General features: G+C 42.9%; 1 protein-coding gene across 1 annotated transcript in view; it reads right to left on the bottom strand.

Annotated features, from left to right (window-relative positions):
* LOC126458277 (uncharacterized) overlaps positions 1–22,108 on the bottom strand; it is a 608,335-nt gene that overhangs the window by 31,182 nt on the left and 555,045 nt on the right. Inside the window, exon 5 of the mRNA XM_050095209.1 lies at positions 17,632–17,941. Coding sequence (XP_049951166.1) covers positions 17,632–17,941 — 310 coding nt within the window. The remainder of the gene's footprint in view (positions 1–17,631; positions 17,942–22,108) is intronic.

The raw sequence follows: 22,108 nt of genomic DNA, 5'->3' as shown, positions 1-22,108 counted from the left end.
TTCATCAGGTACATTTTAGTGATGTGCCTCATGCAATAATGGAGGTGATAAAACCTATTTTCAGAGACTTAGCAGCACCTGAACTGTTGAAAAAGTGTATTCACGGAAAAACTCAAAACCCCAATGAAAGTGTAAATAGTGTTATATGGTCGAGAATCCCCAAGACTGTATTTGTTGGAATAGAAACACTTCACTTTGGTGTGTATGATGCTGTTGCGACTTTCAATGATGGCAACATTGTAAGGTGCAAGGTATTTAGAAATATGGGAATGAAGATAGGTTCTAACATGGTACGAGCGATGCTTGCTTTAGACATGGAACGCCTTCGGGCTGCAGACAGGGCTGTAAAGAGTCTAGAAATACAAGCAAGAGTAAACAGGAGGAGGAACAAGAGGAAGCTGGAGGAGGAGTTTGCAGAGGATGAAGATAATCCATCCTATGGACCTGGAATGCACTAAAAAGTTTATCCAATTTTTGTTGCTCGATTCCCAAAACTTTTATTTTCTCATACTAATTACATGTTTTCAAAGGATCTTCCAAACATATATGTTTCAAACTTTCAGTAAATGTTACACAGTACCTTCTGCATAATTTAACACAGCCTTTTTCCAAAAAACTGTATATTTTTGAATATATAAATAAAAAATTGCAAAAAAATGTTGTGAATTTTCATTACAATTGAAAAAAAAATCATCTTTAATAACTGAACTAAAATTTTGTAAAATCCCTGTGTTAAGTTGTAGCCCATATTCCAATAAATAATCTTTAAAAAGTTCAACTTCCTACCTCAAATACTTTGTGAGGAAAGATGTAATTTATAAGCGTTATTTTAACATTGCAAGTATAGGGCGTTCCGGAGCCCGTTAAGTGAGCCAAATTGGTCCTTGGTACGACCAGCGAATGGGTGTGTCACACACTGAAATCTACCGTGGTAGAGAGTAAATTGCGATCCGTCTGCCTGATCGCTAGATCGTGAGATTTTTGCATTTCTTTCGTGGCCGCGATCGACTCACAGGTGCCGCCTTACGCCGCGCCTCTGCCGCATGCGACTCGCCAGCTGCAAGTTACATCGCAGCACGAAGCAAACAGGGCAAAGTACTGCGGCTCCAGCCTTGTCTGGGTGTACAAATCCCAATCGCCACTTGCTCTCAGCTGCACCTATCGAGACTTCTGTAGATCATCGATCAAAGTCTGCTCAGCATCAGAACAATTCAGATTGCGTTATACACATTTTTAGGGCCAGAGTCCTCGATTCACTTTCGCCACCAGGATCCTTGTCCATTGTGGTCTTAAACCACCTGTTAGTTGTTTACAATATTCTACTTGACTTTGTTTAACTTTAATTATGTCTGTCTTTGTTTTTATTTTTGGGAAAATAAATGTTGTCAGTAAACTTTATTTTGCTTACATTTTCAATCAAATCATCACTTTCATATAGTCACCCCCAAGTGTTAACTTTCATTGTGGCATCCAATCCCAGGATAAATTTCCTTGTGTATTATCCTGCCAGGATAACTTTCATTGTGTAGAACCCTGCCAAGGTAACTTTCATTGTGTACAACCCTGCCAGGTTCTCAATCAATAATTTTTTTTACAACTCACAAACGGGTTCACTTTCAACATGCCATATTAATGTCCACTAACAGGTGTGCGTATATTTTTGATCAGATAATGAATGTTGTGTACCGGAGAACTTACATTTATAAATTGTGTATTCAGCGGCTCTACATGTGCTCTACTGTGTGTTACTCAGAATGTTCTCCTTAACATTTTGGGAGCGTCTCAGAATTCAGACTCCATCAACATTTTTATGCATATCTTTGTTAGTTATGTACCAACGTTGAGCCACATGGTATTTGGTTATTCTCCATAATGACTTGTCTGGCATGGTAATACCCAGGATTCATGGTGACCATTTCAATGGAGCTACAAATGCTGCTGAGCCACGTGTGCTGGACCTCTGTTCTGCATGATCCACAATTCCTTTGTCTTCTGGGTCAGGTCTCAAATACATTTACAACATATGCAAATTGCAGTTTGCACTCGAGAAGTGTAAACTGCGATATATTGTTTGTGCAGCTTAAAATGAGTCTCTTTAGTGAAACACAGGATCTGAAAAGTGCGCCACCAAATCACGACACCCAACTCACGTTTCTTGTCATTGTCACATAATTATTAATTCGAAAACATCGGTCTAAATCGTTTAATTTTCATATCGTTTTTAATCTGGTCATGCATTGTTGACCTTGATACTTGAAGCTCAGCTGCTTTCTTACTATTGGATTTCTTCGGTGATGGCTTGCTTCTTACGTCTATTAAGCTTTGAACTGAGTGAATGAAAAGCACTTTATTTCTAATCAAGCAGGGATGCTTTACGAGGCCGACCGGTGTGACCGAGCGTTTCTAGGCGCTTCAGTCTGGAACCGCGCGACCGCTACGGTCGCAGGTTCGAATCCTACCTCCGGCATGGATGTGTGTGATGTCCTTAGGTTAGTTAGGTTTAAGTAGTTCTACGTTCTAGGGGACTGATGACCTCAGATGTTAAGTCCCATAGTGATCAGAGCCATTTTTGCTTTACGAGACTTGGTATTGCCGAAGCGATATCCACACGCATTCATTACTTCTGCAATGTTTTCCATGTCTAGCTGCAAACTCCACAGTTTTCTGGGAAAGCTGACACTGCCCCATAGCCACTTGGCTTTCGGAGTCAGTGTATGCTGGTAAAAAAAACTCTGTTCTTCGTATCTGAACGCTCACTCCCTAGTTATCCCTGCTATATAATTCTACTGAACTTGCCGTTCTTTTCATTAATCCGAGACTGATTGTAAGCTCTCGTCCTGCATCTAACAGATTACTTCGATTCCTCGTTTGTGAAGCATAACCGTAATTCTTACCTTATAAAATTTGGGTCCGATGTAACATGACACATACTTTTGGTTACAGCACAACATCGATCGAAATTCTGTAACTTAATGCAGCTTGAAGAGAATTAATACACAGTATGCTCCTTGATATTTTAGTATAAGCTTATTTCGGCTTCATTGCTTTTATCACAACATGGCCTGACGTTGTAAACGGACATACGTCAACTTCAAGAAAACTATTGCTGCTGTACATAATTGCTGGATGTAATATTTTTTCAGTAACGTTTTAAAGCTGTTCTGTGATTTGATGTTGCACTTATAATACGTGTTTTATTATTTTTGAGTCACAGAAATTCAAATTTGACAGCTACTTGTTTACTCAAAGATACAGGGTATCCCAGACAAACCTCCCTGATTTCAAAGACCCAGGAGAGAAAAACCACAGTAGATACGACAACGAAAAATGCACCACATTGTAGAGCATCTCAAAGAATTATATTCCCGCATCAGAAGTGCCAAGTATCGTCGCCAAAGCGCATTATGGTCGCATGAAGTGAAAATGGCGACCCCATAGCAGTGCGCGCAAGCAGTAGTGTATTTTGCAGAAACAAAATCGCCGATTACTGTGCAAAGAAATTATCATCGTGTGTATGAATGTGATCCATCTAATGTGAAAACAATTAAGGAATGGTATAGGTTGTTTCTGGCATCAAGAAGTGTTATGAAACATTCTGGCAGTACACATTACGGAGTTCCAGAAGGGACAGTGGAGGACATAAGACAAACGTTTCTGAGAAGCCCACGTAAGCCAATTCGTCAAGCATCTAGGCAACTTGATGTATCTCAATCAAAATTGCATAGTGTAGTTCACCAGCGTCTTTGTGTGTGTGCTTACAAAGTGCAAATTCTGCAACATCTGACGCCAAACGACAAACCACACTGACAACAATTTGCTGCAGATACGCTGCAGCATATTGATATGGATGCAAGCTTCCCAGAAAGATGTTTATTCTCAGAAGAGGCAACCTTCCATCTATCAGGAAGGGATAATAGGCATAATGTTCGGATTTGGGCATCGCAAAATCCGCACGTTGTCATAGAACATGTTCATGATAGCCCTAAACTAAACATCTGGTGCAGGCTAATGCACAACAGGATTGTTGGACCATTCTTTTTTATGGAACAAACAGTGAATGGGACAGTGTATCTGGACATGTTTGAGCAGTTTGTGTACCCACAGATACAAGACTTGCAACCCAATATCATTTTTCAACAAGATGGAGCTCCGCCGCATTGGTCAACGGCTGTTCGCAAGTCCCTGGACAGGAAATTTCCCAATGTTGAATCGCACACAGAGGACCCAATGCCTGGCCACCTTGTTCACCCGATATTACGCCACTTGATCTCTTCATGTGGGGATTCGTGAAGGACCGCATATTTGGATAATATTCTTACGTTGCAACATCATATCACTAATGTGATTGCAACAATAACAGAGGAAACGTTACGAAGAACTTGGAAAGAAATTAAATATAGACTCGATATTGTTCGCGCTACAAATGGTTCACTTGTAGAGGTGTATTGATGATGAATAAATAAATTCGTTGAGATTCTCTACAATGTGGTGCATTTTTCACTGTCGTATCTACTGTGGTTTTTCCCTGGGTAAATCAGGGAGGTTTGATTAAGACACCCTGTATTAATCAAATTTACTGTAACAGCTCTCATTGTGCAATTAAAGTTTTCGCTTTTAGTTCCTTTTTTTTCGAAATTATGACCAACAGTACGACGTTTATTGGAAATCAGAACCACCTCTTATTCATGCTGATATAACAGGTTTTATGGCGGACATCGTAAAATACAGGGAGAGATAGGCTATTTACATCTTGCACAGAAACCAGCGAGAAGAAGCAAAAATTTTATTTGCCAATGACATTTTAATTCTGTTAGAGGCAGCAAAGGACTCGGAAGAGCAGTTGAATGGAATGGACAGCGCCTTGAAAGGAGGGTATAAAACCAACATCAACAAAAGCAAAACAGGGATAATGGAATGTAGTCACGTTAAAACAGGTGACGCTAAGGGAATTAGATTAGGAAACGAGAAGCTTAAAGTAGTAGATGAGTTTTGGTATTTGGGGACCAAAATAACTGATGGATATAAAATGTAGACTGGTAATGGCAAGAAAAGCGTTTCTGAAGAAGATAAATTTTGTTTACATCGAATATTGATTGAAGTGTTAGGAAGTATTTCCTGATCGTATTTGTCTGGATTGTAGCCATGTAGGAAAGTGAAACATGGACGATAAACAGTTTAGACAAGAAGAGAATAGAAGCTTTCGAAATTTGGTGCTTTAGAAGAATGTTGAAGACTACGTGGGAAACTAAGGTACTGAATAGACTTGGAGATACATCAAATTTGTGGCACAACTTGACAACAAGAAGGGATCGGTTGATAGGACACATTCTGAGACACCAAGGCATCACCAGTTTAGTACCAGAGGGGACGTGTGGGAGGTAGAAATAGTAGAGGGAGGCCAGGAGATGTATAGAGTAAGCAAATTGTGAAGTATTTCAGTTTCAATAGTTTGTCGGAAATGAAGAGGCTTGCACATGATAGAGTATCATGGAGAGCTGCATCAAACCCATCCTCGGACTCAAGAACGCCACAACAACATGGATGATTGCTTCTATTAGCTAATCCCAGCTAACCTGATAGGAGAGAAAGGCTCATCATAAAATATCGCACTTGTTTAGAAAACTGTTTTGAATTTCAATAGAAGCAAGAGTACAAAATCTATCGATGAAAAGAACTGGAAATCTCTGAGCGACTCCTAAAGTCATTTAGGTGGACTTAAAATTATATGTAACTTAATTTGATTTCTAAGGTACATTGTACTTTTCACTTAAGGCTTGTTTGACGCCATGGGAATGACAAGCCACCAGAGAAAGATGAGCATCGTTAGCCGCGGGTAGGCAGTTGTGAGAATCTTGGCACGATATCGACGGGTGTAGCAAGCGACGTCCTGGCCGTTACAGATGTGCGTATTTCCAGGATGGCGCTCTACTTTTTTTTTTTTTTTTGCTAGTGTGAAGGTGGCAACACTGATGCGGCAAAATAATTCAGTGCGTCTCACTTGTACTGTAATTTACGTCTGGAGGCGAAATAAACATATGTTCCGAAAAATTTTCATGTGTCTTATTTCGTATGTAGCAATTAAGGACCGAGTCAAGATGACTACACTACTGGCCATTAAAATTGCTACACCAAGAAGAAATGCAGAATTTAAACGGGTATTCATTGGACAAATATATTGTACTACAACTGACATGTGATTACATTTTCACCCAACTTGGGTGCATAGATCCTGAGAAATCAGAACCTAGAACAACCACCTCTGGCCGTAATAACGGCCTCGATACGCCTGGGCATTGAGTCAAATAGAGCTTGGAAAGCGTGAACAGGTACAACTACCCATGCAGCTTCAACACGATACCACAGTTCATCAAGAGTAGTGACTGGCGTCTTGTGACGAGCCAGTTGCTCGGCAACCATTGACCAGACGTTTTCAATTGGTGAGAGATCTGGAGAATGTGCTAGCCAGGACAGCAGTCGAACATTTTCTTTATCCAGAATGGCCCGTACAGGATCTGCAACATGCGGTCGTGCATTATCCTGCTGAAATGTAGGGTTTCGCAGGGATCGAATGAAGGGTAGAGCCACGGGTCGTAACGCATCTGAAATGTAACGTCCAGTTTTAAAAGTGCCGTCAATGCGAACAAGAGGTGACCGTGACGTATAACCAATGGCACCCCATACCACCACGCCGGGTGATACGCCAGTATGGCGATGACGAATACACGCTTCCAATGTGCGTTCACCGCGATGTCGTCAAACACGGACCCGAACATCATGATGCTGTAAACAGAACCTGGATTCACCCAAAAAAAGGCGTTTTGCCATTCGTGCACTCAGGTTCGTCGTTGAGTACACCATCGCAGGCGCTCCTGTCTGTGATGCAGCGTCAAGGGTAACCGCAGCCATGGTCTCCGAGCTGATAGTCCATGCAGTTGCAAACATCGTCGAATTGTTCGTGCAGATGGTTGTTGTCTTGCAAACGTTCCCATATGTTGACTCAGGGATCGAGACGTGGCTGCACGATCCGTTACAGGCATGCGAAAAATGGTTCAAATGGCTCTGAGCATTATGGGACTTAACTTCTAAGGTCATCAGCCCCCTAGAACTTAGAACTACTTAAACCTAACTAACCTAAGGACTTCACACACATCCATGCCCGAGGCAGGATTCGAACCTGCGACCGTGGCGGTCGCGCGGTTCCAGACTGTAGCGCCTAGAACCGCTCGGCCACTCCGGCCGGCTACAGGCATGTGGATAAGATGCCTGTCATCTCGACTGCTAGTGATATGAGGCCTTTGGGATACAGCAAGGCGTTCCGTATTTCCCTCCTGAACCTACCGATTCCATATTCTGCTAACAGTCATTGGGTCTCGAGCAACGCGAGCAGCAATGTCGCGATACGATAAACCGCAATCGCGATAGGCTACAATCCGACCTTTATCAAAGTCGGAAACGTGATGGTACGCATTTCTCCTCCTTACACGAGGCATAACAATAACGTTTCACCATGCAACGCCGGGCAACTGCTGTTTGTGTATGGGAAATCGGTTGGAAACTTTCTTCATGTCAGCACGTTGTAGGTGTCGCCACCGGCGCCAACCTAGTATGAATGCTCTGAAAATCTAATCATTTGCATATCACAGCATCTTATTCCTGTCGGTTAAATTTCGTGTTTGTAGCACGTCATCCTCGTGGTGTAGCAATTTTAATGACCAGAAGTGTATTTATTTCTCTTTTGCTTCATCCTTCTGCAAAACTGTTTCACTTCCTCTGAATGAGCTGTTTTCCTTTCATCCGACCAACTGGCTCGAGCTGTTTCTTTTATCTTCCAGAGAACCTTTGAATTTATCGACTTCAAGGATGGATTCGACTCTGTTGACTGAGGTCTCCTGTTTAGTCTGCTTTTCTTCTATGTCCTTTTTTTGTCTTACCACACTACGTATTTGCTTTGGCTTCCTGTTATAGAAGAATGTGTGGATCTTCTTTGTTAATATTTCTTCCTTCATTCAGTCTAGATGTCCCTTTTCCCTGATCTGTTCAAGACTGAATGAGTATATTTCCCTATTTGGTCTCAAAACCCAACTGCCATCTTTGTTCCTCAGTATTTTGGCAAGGTTCTTGTTTCTTTCTTTTCTATATCTTCACCATATAATAATAATAATAATAATAATAAAATGCAGCGCCACCTTGAAAACACGCATATCTGTAGCTGTGAAAGCATCTGCTTACTACACCCGTCGACATCGTGCCAAGACTCTCACAACTGCCTACCGTCAGCTCACGGTGCTCATCTTTCTCTGGTGGCTTGTCATTCTCATTAAGTGAGAAGTACGGCTTATCTTACGAATCAAATTAAGTTACATATCGTTTTAAGTTATGCTGAAGGTGTGTTATATGGATGATATGGTCTACCTAAATGACTTTTCGAGTCACTCAGAGATTTCCAGTTCTGTTCGCATGCAAATCATGGTTATGTGTTGACTGAACCATCTTGAAAGAGACGTGGAACGGCGAAAAACAGATAAAAACAAAAATTAGTAGAAAATTACTAAAATATGAATTAAACGGAACGTAATTGTCATATGTATCAAACGGCTCCTTTTGATAGGAGAATTACGAAAATGATTTCCTGTAATGTCATTTTGCATCGAGATAAAAGTGGACTTGTGGTTTTACAACCGTATTACAATGCCTTAATCTAACATCTTTAGAAAAACGTTTTTTTATTATATAGATTTCTCACTTACAAGTATGCTATTTTCATTCTCTCATTTCTGATTTTAACTGCTTCTTCTTCAGTTTTTACAATTATATCTCCTCCTAGAAATTTAAACTTGCCTGTTTTCCTAATGTTGCCACACTTGGTTTTCAGTATATTTCTTGAGTTACTTTCATTAGTCACGTTTCTGTTTCTTCACTTAGAGCCCTGCGTTATTAGATGTCTGCATCACTTAATAAAAGCAAGTCTTCTGGGCCAGACTGTATACCAATTAGGTTCCTTTCGGAGTATGCTGATGCATTAGCTCCATACTTAACAATCATATACAACCGTTCGCTCGACGAAAGAACCGTACCCAAAGACTGGAAAGTTGCACAGGACACACCAATATTCAAGAAAGGTAGTAGGAGTAATCCACTAACTTACAGTCCCATATCGTTAACGTCGATATGCAGTCTATTGACACACAGTCAACATGGGTTTAGGAAACATCGTTCCTGTGAAACAAAACTGGCTCTTTATGCACATGAAGTGTTGAGTGCTATTGACAAGGGATTTCAGATCGATTCCATATTTCTGGATTTCCGGAAGGCTTTTGACACTGTACCACACAAGCGGCTCGTAGTGAAATTTCGTGCTTATGGAATATCGTCTCAGTTATGTGACTGGATCTGTGATTTCCTGTCAGAGAGGTCACAGTTCGTTGTAATTGATGGAAAGGCATCGAGTAAAACAGAAGTGATTTCTGGCGTTTCCCTAGGTAGTGTTATAGGCCCTTTGCTGTTCCTGATCTATATAAACGATTTGGGAGAGAATCTGAGCAGCCGTCTTCGGTTGTTTGCAGATGACGCTGTCGTTCGTCGAGTAATAAAGTCATCAGAAGATCGAAACAAACTGGAAAACGATTTAGAAGAAATATCGGAATGGTGCGAAAACTGGCAGTTGACCTTCAATAACGAAAAGTGTGAGGTCATCCACATGAGTGTTAAAAGGAACTCGTTAAACTTCGGTTAGGCGATAATCAGTCTACTCTAAAAGCCGTAAATTTAACTAAATACCTAGGTATTACAATTACGAAGAATTTAAATTGGAAGGAACGCACAGAAAATGTTGTGGGGAAGGCTAACCAAAGACTGCGTTTTACTGGCAGGACACTTAGAAAATGTAACAGACCTACTAAGGAGACTCCATACTCTACGCTTGTCCGACCTCTTTTAGAATGCTGCTCCGCGGTGTGGGATCCTTACCAGGTAGGAATGACAGAGTACATGGAAAAAAATTCAAAGAAAGACAGCACGTTTTGTATTATCGCGAAATATGAGAGAGAGTGTCACAGAAATGATACAGGATTTGGGATGGACATCACTAAAAGAAAGGCTTTTTTCGTTGCGACGGAATCTTCTCACGAAATTCCATTCACCAACTTTCTCCTCCGAATGCGGAAATATTTTGTTGATACCCACTTAGATAGGGAGGAACGATCACCAAGATAAAATAAGGGAAATCAGAGCTCGTACGGAAAGATATAGGTGGTCATTCTTCCCGCGCGTTATAGGAGGTTGGCATAATAGAGAATTGTGAAGGTGGTTCGATGAACCCTCTGCCAGGCACTTAAATGTGATTTGCAGAATATCCATGTAGATGTAGATGCATCAGTAGTTATAGTCTTTTTTTGGCATTCTGTGAGGTTCCATCTATAATTACGAGATAGTCTGCAGTACTGGACAAGATATGAAAAAAATCATATTTTTTGGTTCATTTTAAAAACTGCGATTCATAAAGTTTCGCTCATAGCAACATGGAGTTGATCGTGTATCACATCTAGTTAGTTTATGCTGTACTCTCCCTTCTGCATAAATTCTATGAGATAGTGCCAGTATTTCAATGAAGATGAAGATACTCGCACTTTTTTGTGCTCCGTTTTCACTGTCCACGTCACTGACCTTCTAGTCAACAATGGTCTGAAAATTAACGCACCGTGACACAGAAACCAGAACGTCTTCAGTGGTATTCTAATTCGACGCCTTTGCCAATCACTGTACGATGTTTCGCTGTCATGGAATACTGCCAAAGCTGAAAAGCTATGCTTCTTCTGTGTTACCTGAGTAACTAGAAGCCAATCAGATAAAATTTTGTATCTATACCTTGTTACCACATGCTATGGATTTCCTGGATTTTACGTAATTTGTCTCTGTCAAACACTATTTTAAAAACTCAAATTTATACGTGTAAAAATAGTAAAAAGCATTTTCCCTGTTTTATAGAAGATAACTTCAGCGAAACATGTCTGGGGAATAAAAAAAAGGAAACTAGTGTTTTGCTCAAGTCGGAGCCTCTCCCAAAATAAATCTATTTATAAGCAAACCCGCTAAGAAGAACTTCAACTTCAAGGTAGTTAGTACACATGTAATAACGGTTTTTGGTATTTTATTGTAACAACACTATTTTTTGCATGTTTCAGAATAAATAACCCTGATGATGGCGGGCCGGACGTTGTGGCCGAGCGGTTCTAGGCGCTTCAGTCCGGAACCGCGCTGCTGCTACGGTCGCATGTTCGAACCCTGCCTCGGGAATGGGTGTGAATGATGTCCTTGGTTACATCTACATCTACATCTACATTTATACTCCGAAAGCCACCCAACGGTGTGTGGCGGAGGGCACTTTATGTGCCACTGTCATTACCTCCCTTTTCTGTTCCAGTCGCGTATGGTCGCGGGAAGAACGACTGCCGGAAAGCCTCCGTAAGCGCTCGAATCTCTCTAATTTTACAATCGTGATCTCCTCGGGAGGTATAAGTAGGGGGAAGAAATATATTCGATACCTCATCCAGAAACGCACTCTCAAGAAACCTGGACAGCAAGCTACACGACGATGCAGAGTGCCTGTCTTGCAGAGTCTGTCACTTGAGTTTGCTAAACATCTCCGTAACGCTATCACGCTTACCAAGTAGCTCTGTGACGAAACGCGCCGCTCTTCTTTGGATCTTCTGTATCTCCTCCGTCAACCCGATCTGGTTCGGATCCCACACTCATGAGCAATACTCAAGTATAGGTCGAACGAGTGTTTTGTAAGCCACCTCCTTTGTTGATAGACTACATTTTCTAAGGACTCTCCCAATGAATCTCATCCTGGTACCCGCCTTACCAACAATTAATTTTATATAATTACACTTCAAATCGTTCCTAACGCATACTCCCAGATATTTTACAGAAGTAACTGCTACCAGTGTTTGTTCCGCTATCATATAATCATACAATAAAAGATCCTTCTTCCTATGTATTCGCAATACATTACATTTGTCTATGTTAAGGGTCAGTTGCCACTCCCGGCACCAAGTGCCCATCCGCTGCAGATCTTCCTTCATTTCGGTACAATTTTCTACTGCTGCAACTTGTCTGTATACTACAGCATCATCCGCGAAAAGCCGCATAGAACTTCCCGACACTATCTACTAGGTCATTTATATATATCGTGAAAAGCAAAGGTCCCATAACACTCCCCTGTGGCACGCCAGAGGTTACTTTAACGTCTGTAGACGTCTCTCCATTGAGAACAACATGCTGTGTTCTGTTTGTTAAAAACTCTTCAATCCAGCCACACAGATGGTCTGATATTCAGTATGCTCTTTCTTTGTTTATCAGGCGACAGTGCGGAACTGTATCGAACGCCTTCCGGAAGGCCAGGAAAATAGCATCTACCTGGGAGCCTGTATCTAATATTTTCTGGGTCTCATGAACAAATAAAGCGAGTTGGGTCGCACACGAACGCTGTTTCCGGAATCCATGTTCATTTCTACAGAGTAGATTCTGGGTTTCCAGAAACGACATGATACGCGAGCAAAAAACATGTTCTAAAATTCTACAACAGATCGACGTGAGAGATATAGCTCTATAGTTTTGCGCATCTGCTCGACGACCCTTCTTGAAGACTGGGACTACCTGTGCTCTTTTCCAATCATTTGGAACCTTCCGTTCCTCTAGAGACTTGCGGTACACGGCTGTTCGAAGGGCGGCAAGTTCTTTCGCGTACTCTGTGTAGAATCGAATTGGTATCCCGTCAGGTCCAGTGGGTTAGTTTAGTAGTTCTAAGTCTAGGGGGCTGACGTTGCCGCGCGGGATTAGCCGAGCGGTCAGGCGCGGCAGTCATGGCCTGTGCGGCTGGTCCCGGCGGAGGTTCGAGTCCTCCCTCGGGCATGGGTGTGTGTGTGTTTGTCCGTAGGATAATTTAGGTTAAGTAGTGTGTAAGCTTAGGGACTGATGACGTTAGCAGTTAAGTCCGATAAGTATGTTGTTGATGTTTTGGTCTTCAGTCATGAGACTGGTTTGATGCAACTCTCCATGCTACTCTATCCTGTGCAAGCTTCTTCATCTGCCAGTACCTACTGCAACCTACATCCTTCTGAATCTGTTCAGTGTATTCATCTCTTTGTCTCCCTCCACGATTTTTACCCTCCACACTGCCCTCCAATACTAAACTGGTGATTCCTTGATGCCTCAGAACATGTCCTACCAACCGATCCCTTCTAGTTAAGTTGTGCCACAAACTTCTCTTCTCCCTAATCCTATTCAATACCTCCTCATTAGTTAAATGATCTACCCATCTAATCTTCAGCATTATTCTGTAGCAGCACATTTCGAAAGCTTCTATTCTCTTCTTGTCCAAACTAGTTATCGTCCATGTTTCACTTCCATACATGGCTACACTCCATACAAATACTTTCAGAAACGACTTCCTGACACTTAAATCAATACTCGATGTTAACAAATTTCTCTTCTTCAGAAACGCTTTCCTTGCCATTGCCAGTCTACATTTTATATCCTCTCTACTTCGACCATCATCAGTTATTTTGCTCCCCAAATAGCAAAACTCTTTTACTACTTTAAGTATCTCATTTCCTAATCTAATTCCCTGAGCATCAGCCGACTTAATTCGACTACATTCCATTATCCTCGTTTTACTTTTGTTGATGTTCATCTTATATCCTCCTTTCAAGACACTGTCCATTCTGTTCAACTGCTCTTCCAAGTCCTTTGCTGTCTCTGACAGAATTACAATGTCATCGGCGAACCTCAAATTTTTATTTCTTCTCCATGGATTTAAATACCTACTCTGAATTTTTCTTTTGTTTCCTTCACTGCTTGCTCAATATACAGATTGAATAACATCGGGGATAGGCTACAACCCTGTCTCACTCCCTTCCCAACCACTGCTTCCCTTTCGTGACCCTCGACTCTTATAACTGCCATCTGGTTTCTGTACAAATTGTAAATAGCCTTTCGCTCCCTGTATTTTATCCCTGCCACCTTTAGAATTTGAAAGAGAGTCAACATTGTCAAAAGCTTTCTCTAAGTCTACAAATGCTAGAAACGTAGGTTTGCCTTTCCTTAATCTAGTTTGTAAGATAAGTCGTAGGGTCAGTATTGCCTCACATGTTCCAATATTTCTACGGAAGTGAAACTGCTCTTCCCCAAGGTCAGTTTCTACCAGTTTTTCCATTCGTCTGTAGAGAATACACGTTAGTATTTTGCATCCGTGACTTATTAAACTGATTGTTCGGTAATTTTCACATCTGTCAGCACTAGAGATGGGCAAAGCTGTTCTTTTCAGAGATCGGATCAGAACTGTTCACTCCCTGAAATGAACTAGCTCTTTTTCATGTCTCACAACTCATTCACAATAGAAAATAAATGGAAGGCACATTGCCCTTTAAACTTGGTTTATTCCAGTACTATACCTGTATTTTGATCTGATTAGATCCAATTTTGAAGTAACACAGATAATGAGTAAGAATTTTGTATTGTTTATTGAAATTTCCACACTATGACAAAGTTTTTGATTATTGATTTATTTTGCACTACCGTGGTTTTTTGGGTGATCGGAAAATGTTGTAACTTGAGATTTGCATTAACAATATATTTGGCTATAAAGTAGCAAAATTTCATTAACCTCGTACAAATACATCGCAAGCCATATACACTCCTGGAAATTGAAATAAGAACACCATGAATTCATTGTCCCAGGAAGGGGAAACTTTATTGACACATTCCTGGGGTCAGATACATCACATGATCACACTGACAGAACCACAGGCACATAGACACAGGCAACAGAGCATGCACAATGTCGGCACTAGTACAGTGTATATCCACCTTTCGCAGCAATGCAGGCTGCTATTCTCCCATGGAGACGATCGTAGAGATGCTGGATGTAGTCCTGTGGAACGGCTTGCCATGCCATTTCCACCTGGCGCCTCAGTTGGACCAGCGTTCGTGCTGGACGTGCTGACCGCGTGAGACGACACTTCATCCAGTCCCAAATATGCTCAATGGGGGACAGATCCGGAGATCTTGCTGGCCAGGGTAGTTGACTTACACCTTCTAGAGCACGTTGGGTGGCACGGGATACATGTGGACGTGCATTGTCCTGTTGGAACAGCAAGTTCCCTTGCCGGTCTAGGAATGGTAGAACGATGGGTTCGATGACGGTTTGGATGTACCGTGCACTATTCAGTGTCCCCTCGACGATCACCAGTGGTGTACGGCCAATGTAGGAGATCGCTCCCCACACCATGATGCCGGGTGTTGACCCTGTGTGCCTCGGTCGTATGCAGTCCTGATTGTGGCGCTCACCTGCACGGCGCCAAACACGCATACGACCATCATTGGCACCAAGGCAGAAGCGACTCTCATCGCTGAAGACGACACGTCTCCATTCGTCCCTCCATTCACGCCTGTCGCGACACCACTGGAGGCGGGCTGCACGATGTTGGGGCGTGAGCGGAAGACGGCCTAACGGTGTGCGGGACCGTAGCCCAGCTTCATGGAGACGGTTGCGAATGGTCCTCGCCGATACCCCAGGAGCAACAGTGTCCCTAATTTGCTGGGAAGTGGCGGTGCGGTACCCTACGGCACTGCGTAGGATCCTACGGTCTTGGCGTGCATCCGTGCGTCGCTGCGGTCCGGTCCCAGGTCGACGGGCACGTGCACCTTCCGCCGACCACTGGCGACAACATCGATGTACTGTGGAGACCTCACGCCCCACGTGTTGAGCAATTCGGCGGTACGTCCACCCGGCCTCCCGCATGCCCACTATACGCCCTCGCTCAAAGTCCGTCAACTGCACATACGGTTCACGTCCACGCTGTCGCGGCATGCTACCAGTGTTAAAGACTGCGATGGAGCTCCGTATGCCACGGCAAACTGGCTGACACTGACGGCGGCGGTGCACAAATGCTGCGCAGCTAGCGCCATTCGACGGCCACACCGCGGTTCCTGGTGTGTCCGCTGTGCCGTGCGTGTGATCATTGCTTGTACAGCCCTCTCGCAGTGTCCGGAGCAAGTATGGTGGGTCTGACACACCGGTGTCAATGTGTTCTTTTTTCCATTTCCAGGAGTGTATTTTTAAAGTGAACGTTTCCTTCCGAAGACGCCTAAAATCGCAAAATCCGTACCAGAATAAGAAAAAAAATATATAAATTTGACTGTAAGACTAAAATGCTGCATATAGCCTTATGCAGAATAAAACAAGGAAAGTATTGGTATATCACATTTTGCGAAACGTTTATCGGTTCGCTCGTGATTAAAGCGTAAATTCGAGTGTCCATAATAAAAATCCTATAGTAAAAGGAGTCGCCAGGAACCTAATCTGATCAGTTTAAACAAATAAAAATAAAATAAAAACAAATGATTATTACATAACATAATAATGTAATACACATAGCGGTATTACTACGAAGAACAATATCCAGTAGAGACGAACTCCGATGCAGAGGCACTGAGTCAAGCAGGTCGAGCCGGTCTAGCCGCGAGCTGTATTACTGCGTGAGCTAAGACCGCAGAGACCAGAGTAACACCTGAGTTGCTTTCCTCAACACTCTGGCTAGAGTCGAGAACGGTGGGGTGAGCGTTGAGGGGGCGAGTTCCGAGGGTGGGGGGAGCGGTGAACGGCCACCAGTCACCCGCTCCGAGACAAATCGTCCATTCTCTTGCGAGCTGGTTGTTGCAAGTAGTGCTTATGTTCTCCGCTAGGAGGCTCTCTGTCCTGTTGCTCGCATCAACTGCCCAGAGAGCAGGACGTGCGACTGAAACGATCGCCGACGGAGTGCGATGCTAAGTTAAGCTGCGCCAGACACTGCACGCGGCAGAGGAAGCACAGAGATGGCACGGCATATGTAAAACACAAAATCCAATGGGGCACTGCAGAATGCAGGCAGCCAAGGTAGAAGCAGGGCAGAGGCCGGCGCTGGCTGTGTTGTGTGGCGTGTAGTGTGCTCAGCAGAGGCCCTGCTGATATTCTCCGTCTCTCTCTCTCTCTCTCTCTCTCTCTCTCTCTCTGCTGCGGGAAACGTTTGGAGCTACCGTTCTTTTTTTCTGAATCACTGATTGTTCACTCCTTTGAAAGATTCAACTCTATGAATGTTCAGGAGCGGATCCCCCATCTCTAGTCAGCACCTGCTTTCTTTGGGATCGGAATTATTATATTCTTCTTGAAGTCTGAGGGTATTTCGCCTGTCTCAGACATCTTGCTCACCAGATGGTAGAGGTTTGTCAGGACTGGCTCTCCCAAGGCCGTCAGTATTTCTAATGGAATGTTGTCTACTCCCGGGGCCTTGTTTCGACTCAGGTCTTTCAGTGCTCTGTCAAACTCTTCATGCAGTATCGTATCTCCCATTTCATCTTCATCTACATCCTCTTCCATTTCCATACTAAGTATAAGTAACAAAATGTATAAGTAAAAAAAGTATAAGTAAAAAAAAAAGCCAAAGACGAGATTTTACCCACAGAAGTTACGGATTTCGGATTGTGCGTTATTATTAGGGGCTCGTATTAATGCCATTTCAAATGAACACAGGTAGATGTCGAGGTGATGCAAGGCCCCAGCAAGTGGCCAGTGGTAAGGAGTGGAGGACGCACCCGGCCCTGACGGTGAGCGTGTCCGGCTGGAAGGAGCAGATGACGAGGAAGCGGCGCGTCGAGTGCGTCAGTATGGCGGCGCTCTCCTGCACGGTGACGTAGGTGGTGACGGCGGTGGCGTTGCGCGCGCCGCCGCACGCCGCGTGGTCCACGCGCAGCACGTAGACGGCGCGCGCGCTGCGGGCGTCGCCGTCCAGCGAGCACCGCGACCCGGCGGCGCCCTCCGCCGCGACGCGGCCGCCGAAGTGCGGGCCCGTCACCACCTCCACCTCGCTCGCCTCGGGCAGGCACAGCGTCGCGCGCGCCGAGACTGCGCCGCAAACGCCCCGCGTTTTGTTGACAAAATATTATTTAACCACTTCTTGAAAAAAGAGTAAAAAAAGAACACTGATCTCTTTGGAACGATGTAAATGATGTAGAACTGGTGCTAGACTCTCAATCACCGACGTCCATCATAGAATTCGTAGCGATTTAGACCAGGGATCCACAAACTATTTTGGACAAGTGACCCTTTTTCCAAAATGAACTGTTACCTCAGACCCCCATGGCCAAATTACCTACTTTTAAGATCAACCCCGTTATTCATAATGGTCCGCTAACTTAAAACAGCTGCTACAGAGTGTTATTTTTCATTCTGACTTAGGTCAATAAATCCGAACTTCAAGTTGTCCTAACTGTATTGTCTGCATTTTTTTTTCGTGTCCGCCATCATAAAACTATCAGTAATCCTGCAAATAAAAAACTACCTAAATAAAAAACAATAATAAACTTTTAAATTTGCACACTATCTTATTTTTATCACACCCAGGTAATGGATTATTGTTAGGTATTACTGACTTACTTGGATACCTATATTGGGTAAGAAACTATAGTAGGTAATTAGGTATAGAAAATTCGTATTAGGTAAGTAGGTACCTATCAGCATAAGAACGAAAATCAAAGCAAACTGAACACTTCAAAGTTTAGGTACCTACCTACTTAACAACTTAAGTGTAAGTAATTTTTACAAATACTTTTATACCTACCTATTTAAAATATGTTGTATTTGTGTTTACCACTTTTTCAGTCACTTTACTTCACTTAATTTAGCTATGTAATAACTTTGTAATCTCTTGAAATAAATGAGTACTTATACGAGTTATTATCGTTCCAACTCCAACGAATTTCAAAACGCAAATGAACTTTCAACCTAAGTGCAAGCTCGTTAAATAGTAAAATATCAGGAACATGTTTGGACTTGATCACGAATTCGTTCGTGTTAACTCGCGTAAGCGTCAAATAGAGAGCAAGTCAAAACGCGCCTGAAAGACGTACGCTCGAACTCATTATCTTGCTCAAACTTGTCCACACAGACTTGCCGAGTTTTTCATCTTGTACGAACTTGAGACTTTACATTACTACAACAATGCTATTTCCTACAAAAATATTAATTATTCTTAGTACACGTAACACAACATAAACAATACAGTACCTACCTATCCTAAAAGTTTTAAATAAGAACTTGTGTTAATAATAGCGCTCGATTTTTAGACCTCGTCGACCCCCAAAATCAGTTTTCGTTTATGTCGACCCCTAGGAAACCGATATCGATCTCAAGGGGTCGATATCGATCACTTTGGGAATCACTGATTTAGACTGTGTATCGGAAATGACAATACTGTACTAGACCGTGTATTGGAAACTACGAGGGTCACTCCAAAAGAAAAGCACGCTATTTTTTTTAAATCCATCTTTTATTCTACATGTTTTAAAGTTTTACAGTGTGTAGATACATCCTTTAGGAACAATATTTTCATTTCTCCACATAATTTTCATCCCTCTCAACTGCCTTACGCCATCTTGGAACCAGCGCCTGTGTATCCGCACGGTAAAATACTGGACCAACCTGTTGGAGCCACTGTTGGGCAGCGTGCACAAGGGAGCCATCATCTTCAAACCTTGTTCCACGAAGTGAGTCTTTCAGTTTCCCAAAGAGATGATAGTCACATGGACTGTAAGGCGGGTGTTTATGTGTTGCCCATCCGAGTTTTGTGATCGCGTCCATGGTTTTTTTGACTGACATGTGGCCGTGCATTGTCGCGCAACAGCAAAACATACTGCTTTTGCCGATGTGGTCGAACAAGACTCAGTCTATCTTGAAGTTTCTTCAGTGTCGTCACATATGCATCAGAATTTATGGTGGTTCCACTTGACATGATGTCCACAAGCAAGAGTCCCTCGGAATCAAATGGTTCAAATGGCTCTGAGCACTGTGGGACTTAACTTCTGAGGTCATCAGTCCCCTAGGACTTAGAACTACTTAAACCTAACTAACCTAAGGACATCACACACATCTACATCTACATGATTACTCTGCAATTCACATTTAAGTGCTTGGCAGAGGGTTCATCGAACAACAATCATACTATCTCTCCACCATTCCACTACCGAACAGCGCGCGGGAAAAACGAACACCTAAACCTTTATGTTCGAGCTCTGATCTCTCTTATTTTATTTTTGATGATCATTCCTACCTATGTAGGTTGGGCTCAATAAAATATTTTCGCATTCGGAAGAGAAAGTTGGTGACTGAAATTTCGTAAATTGATCTCGCCGCGACGAAAAACGTCTTTGCTTTAATGACTTCCATCCCAACTCGCGTATCATATCTGCCACACTCTCTCCCCTATTACGTGATAATACAAAACGAGCTGCCCTTTTTTGCACCCTTTCGATGTCATCCGTCAGTCCCACCTGGTAAGGATCCTACACCGCGCAGCAATATTCTAACAGAGGACGAACGAGTGTAGTGTAAGCTGTCTCTTTAGTGGACTTGTTGCATCTTCTAAGTGCCCTGTCAATGAGACGCAACCTTTGGCTCGCCTTCCCCACAATATTATCTATGTGGTCATTCCAACTGAAGTTCGTAATTTTTACACCCAGGTACTTAGTTGAATAGACAGCCTTGAGAATTGTACTATTTATCGAGTAATCGAATTCCAACGGATTTCTTTTGGAACTCATGTGGATCACCTCACACTTTTCGTTATTTAGCGTCAACTGACACCTGGCACAGCATACAGCAATCTTTTCTAAATCGCTTTGCAACTGATACTGGTCTTCGGATGACCTTACTAGATGGTAAATTACAGCATCATCTGCGAAAAACCTAAGAGAACTGCTCAGATTGTCACCCAGGTCATTTATATAGATCAGGAACAGCAGAGGTCCCAGGACGCTTCCCTGGGGAACACCTGATTCGAACCTGCGACCGTAGCGGTCGCGCGGCTCCAGACTGTTGCTCCTAGAACCGATCGGCCACTCCGGCCGGCCCCTCGGAATCGAAAAACACCGTAGCCATAACTTTTCCAGCATAAGGTGTGGTTTTCAATTTTTTTTCTTCCGTGAATTTGTGTGATGCCACTCCATTGATTGCCTCTTCGTCTCTGGTGAAAAATGATGCAGCCATGTTTCATCACCTGTCACAATTCTTCCAAGAAATTCATCTCCACCATTCTCGTACTGTTCCAAAAGTTCGATGCATACTGTTTTTCTTGTTTCTTTGTGAGCCACTGTCAACATCCTGGGAACCCACCTGGCGCAAACCTTTTTTAACGCCAACACTTACAGTATTCTGCAAACACTTCTTTCCGCTATCCCAACGTAACGTGACAATTCGTTCACTGTGATACGTCTGTCAGTAGTCACCAATTCGTTAACTCTCTGCACATTGTCTGGAGTGTGTGCAGTACGAGGCCTGCCGCTGCGAGGACAATCCTCAACACTGCCGTGCCCGCTTTCATCACGTAACCTGCTTGCCCACCGACTAACTGTACTGCGGTCGACCGCAGTATCTCCATACATCTTTTTGAACCTCTTGTGGATGTTTCCCACTGTCTCGTTTTCACAGCACAGGAATTCTATGACAGCACGTTGCTTCTGACGAACGTCAAGTGTAGCAGCCATCTTGAAGACATGCTGTGACGGCGCCACTCACGGGAACAGGTTGACCTAAGTTTGAAAACAAACGATAAGGATGTATCTACACACTGTAAAACTTTCGCACATGCAGAATGAAAACTGTATTTTTACAAAAATAGTGTGCCTTTCTTTTGGAGTGACCCTCGTACAATATTGTTTTGCACGGTCACATCTAGTCGAATAATACCCATAATACACATCGGATTACATCAGGAAATTTATGATGTTTAATTTATATTCTAGAGTGACGCTCAACCACTGGCGTCCATCACGGAAGTCGTGACGAATTAGGCCGTGTATCGGCTATTACAGTACTGTGTCAGACCGTGCATCGGATACTACAATACTGTTCTGATCGGTCACATGTAAACGATTAATACCCATCATACACATCGGACTACCATACTTCAGGAATTTTATGATGTTTAATTTATATTTTTGTGGATCGCTAAAGGGAAGAAAGATCAATGACAAAAACTAAATGCAACCATTGTATGAAATGCATACTAATGTAATA

The sequence above is a fragment of the Schistocerca serialis genome, chromosome 2, assembly GCF_023864345.2.
Source record: "Schistocerca serialis cubense isolate TAMUIC-IGC-003099 chromosome 2, iqSchSeri2.2, whole genome shotgun sequence".
Lineage (NCBI taxonomy): Eukaryota > Metazoa > Arthropoda > Insecta > Orthoptera > Acrididae > Schistocerca > Schistocerca serialis.
The sequence above is the reverse complement of the archived record's forward strand: the minus strand, read 5'-3'. Positions and strand labels throughout refer to the sequence as shown.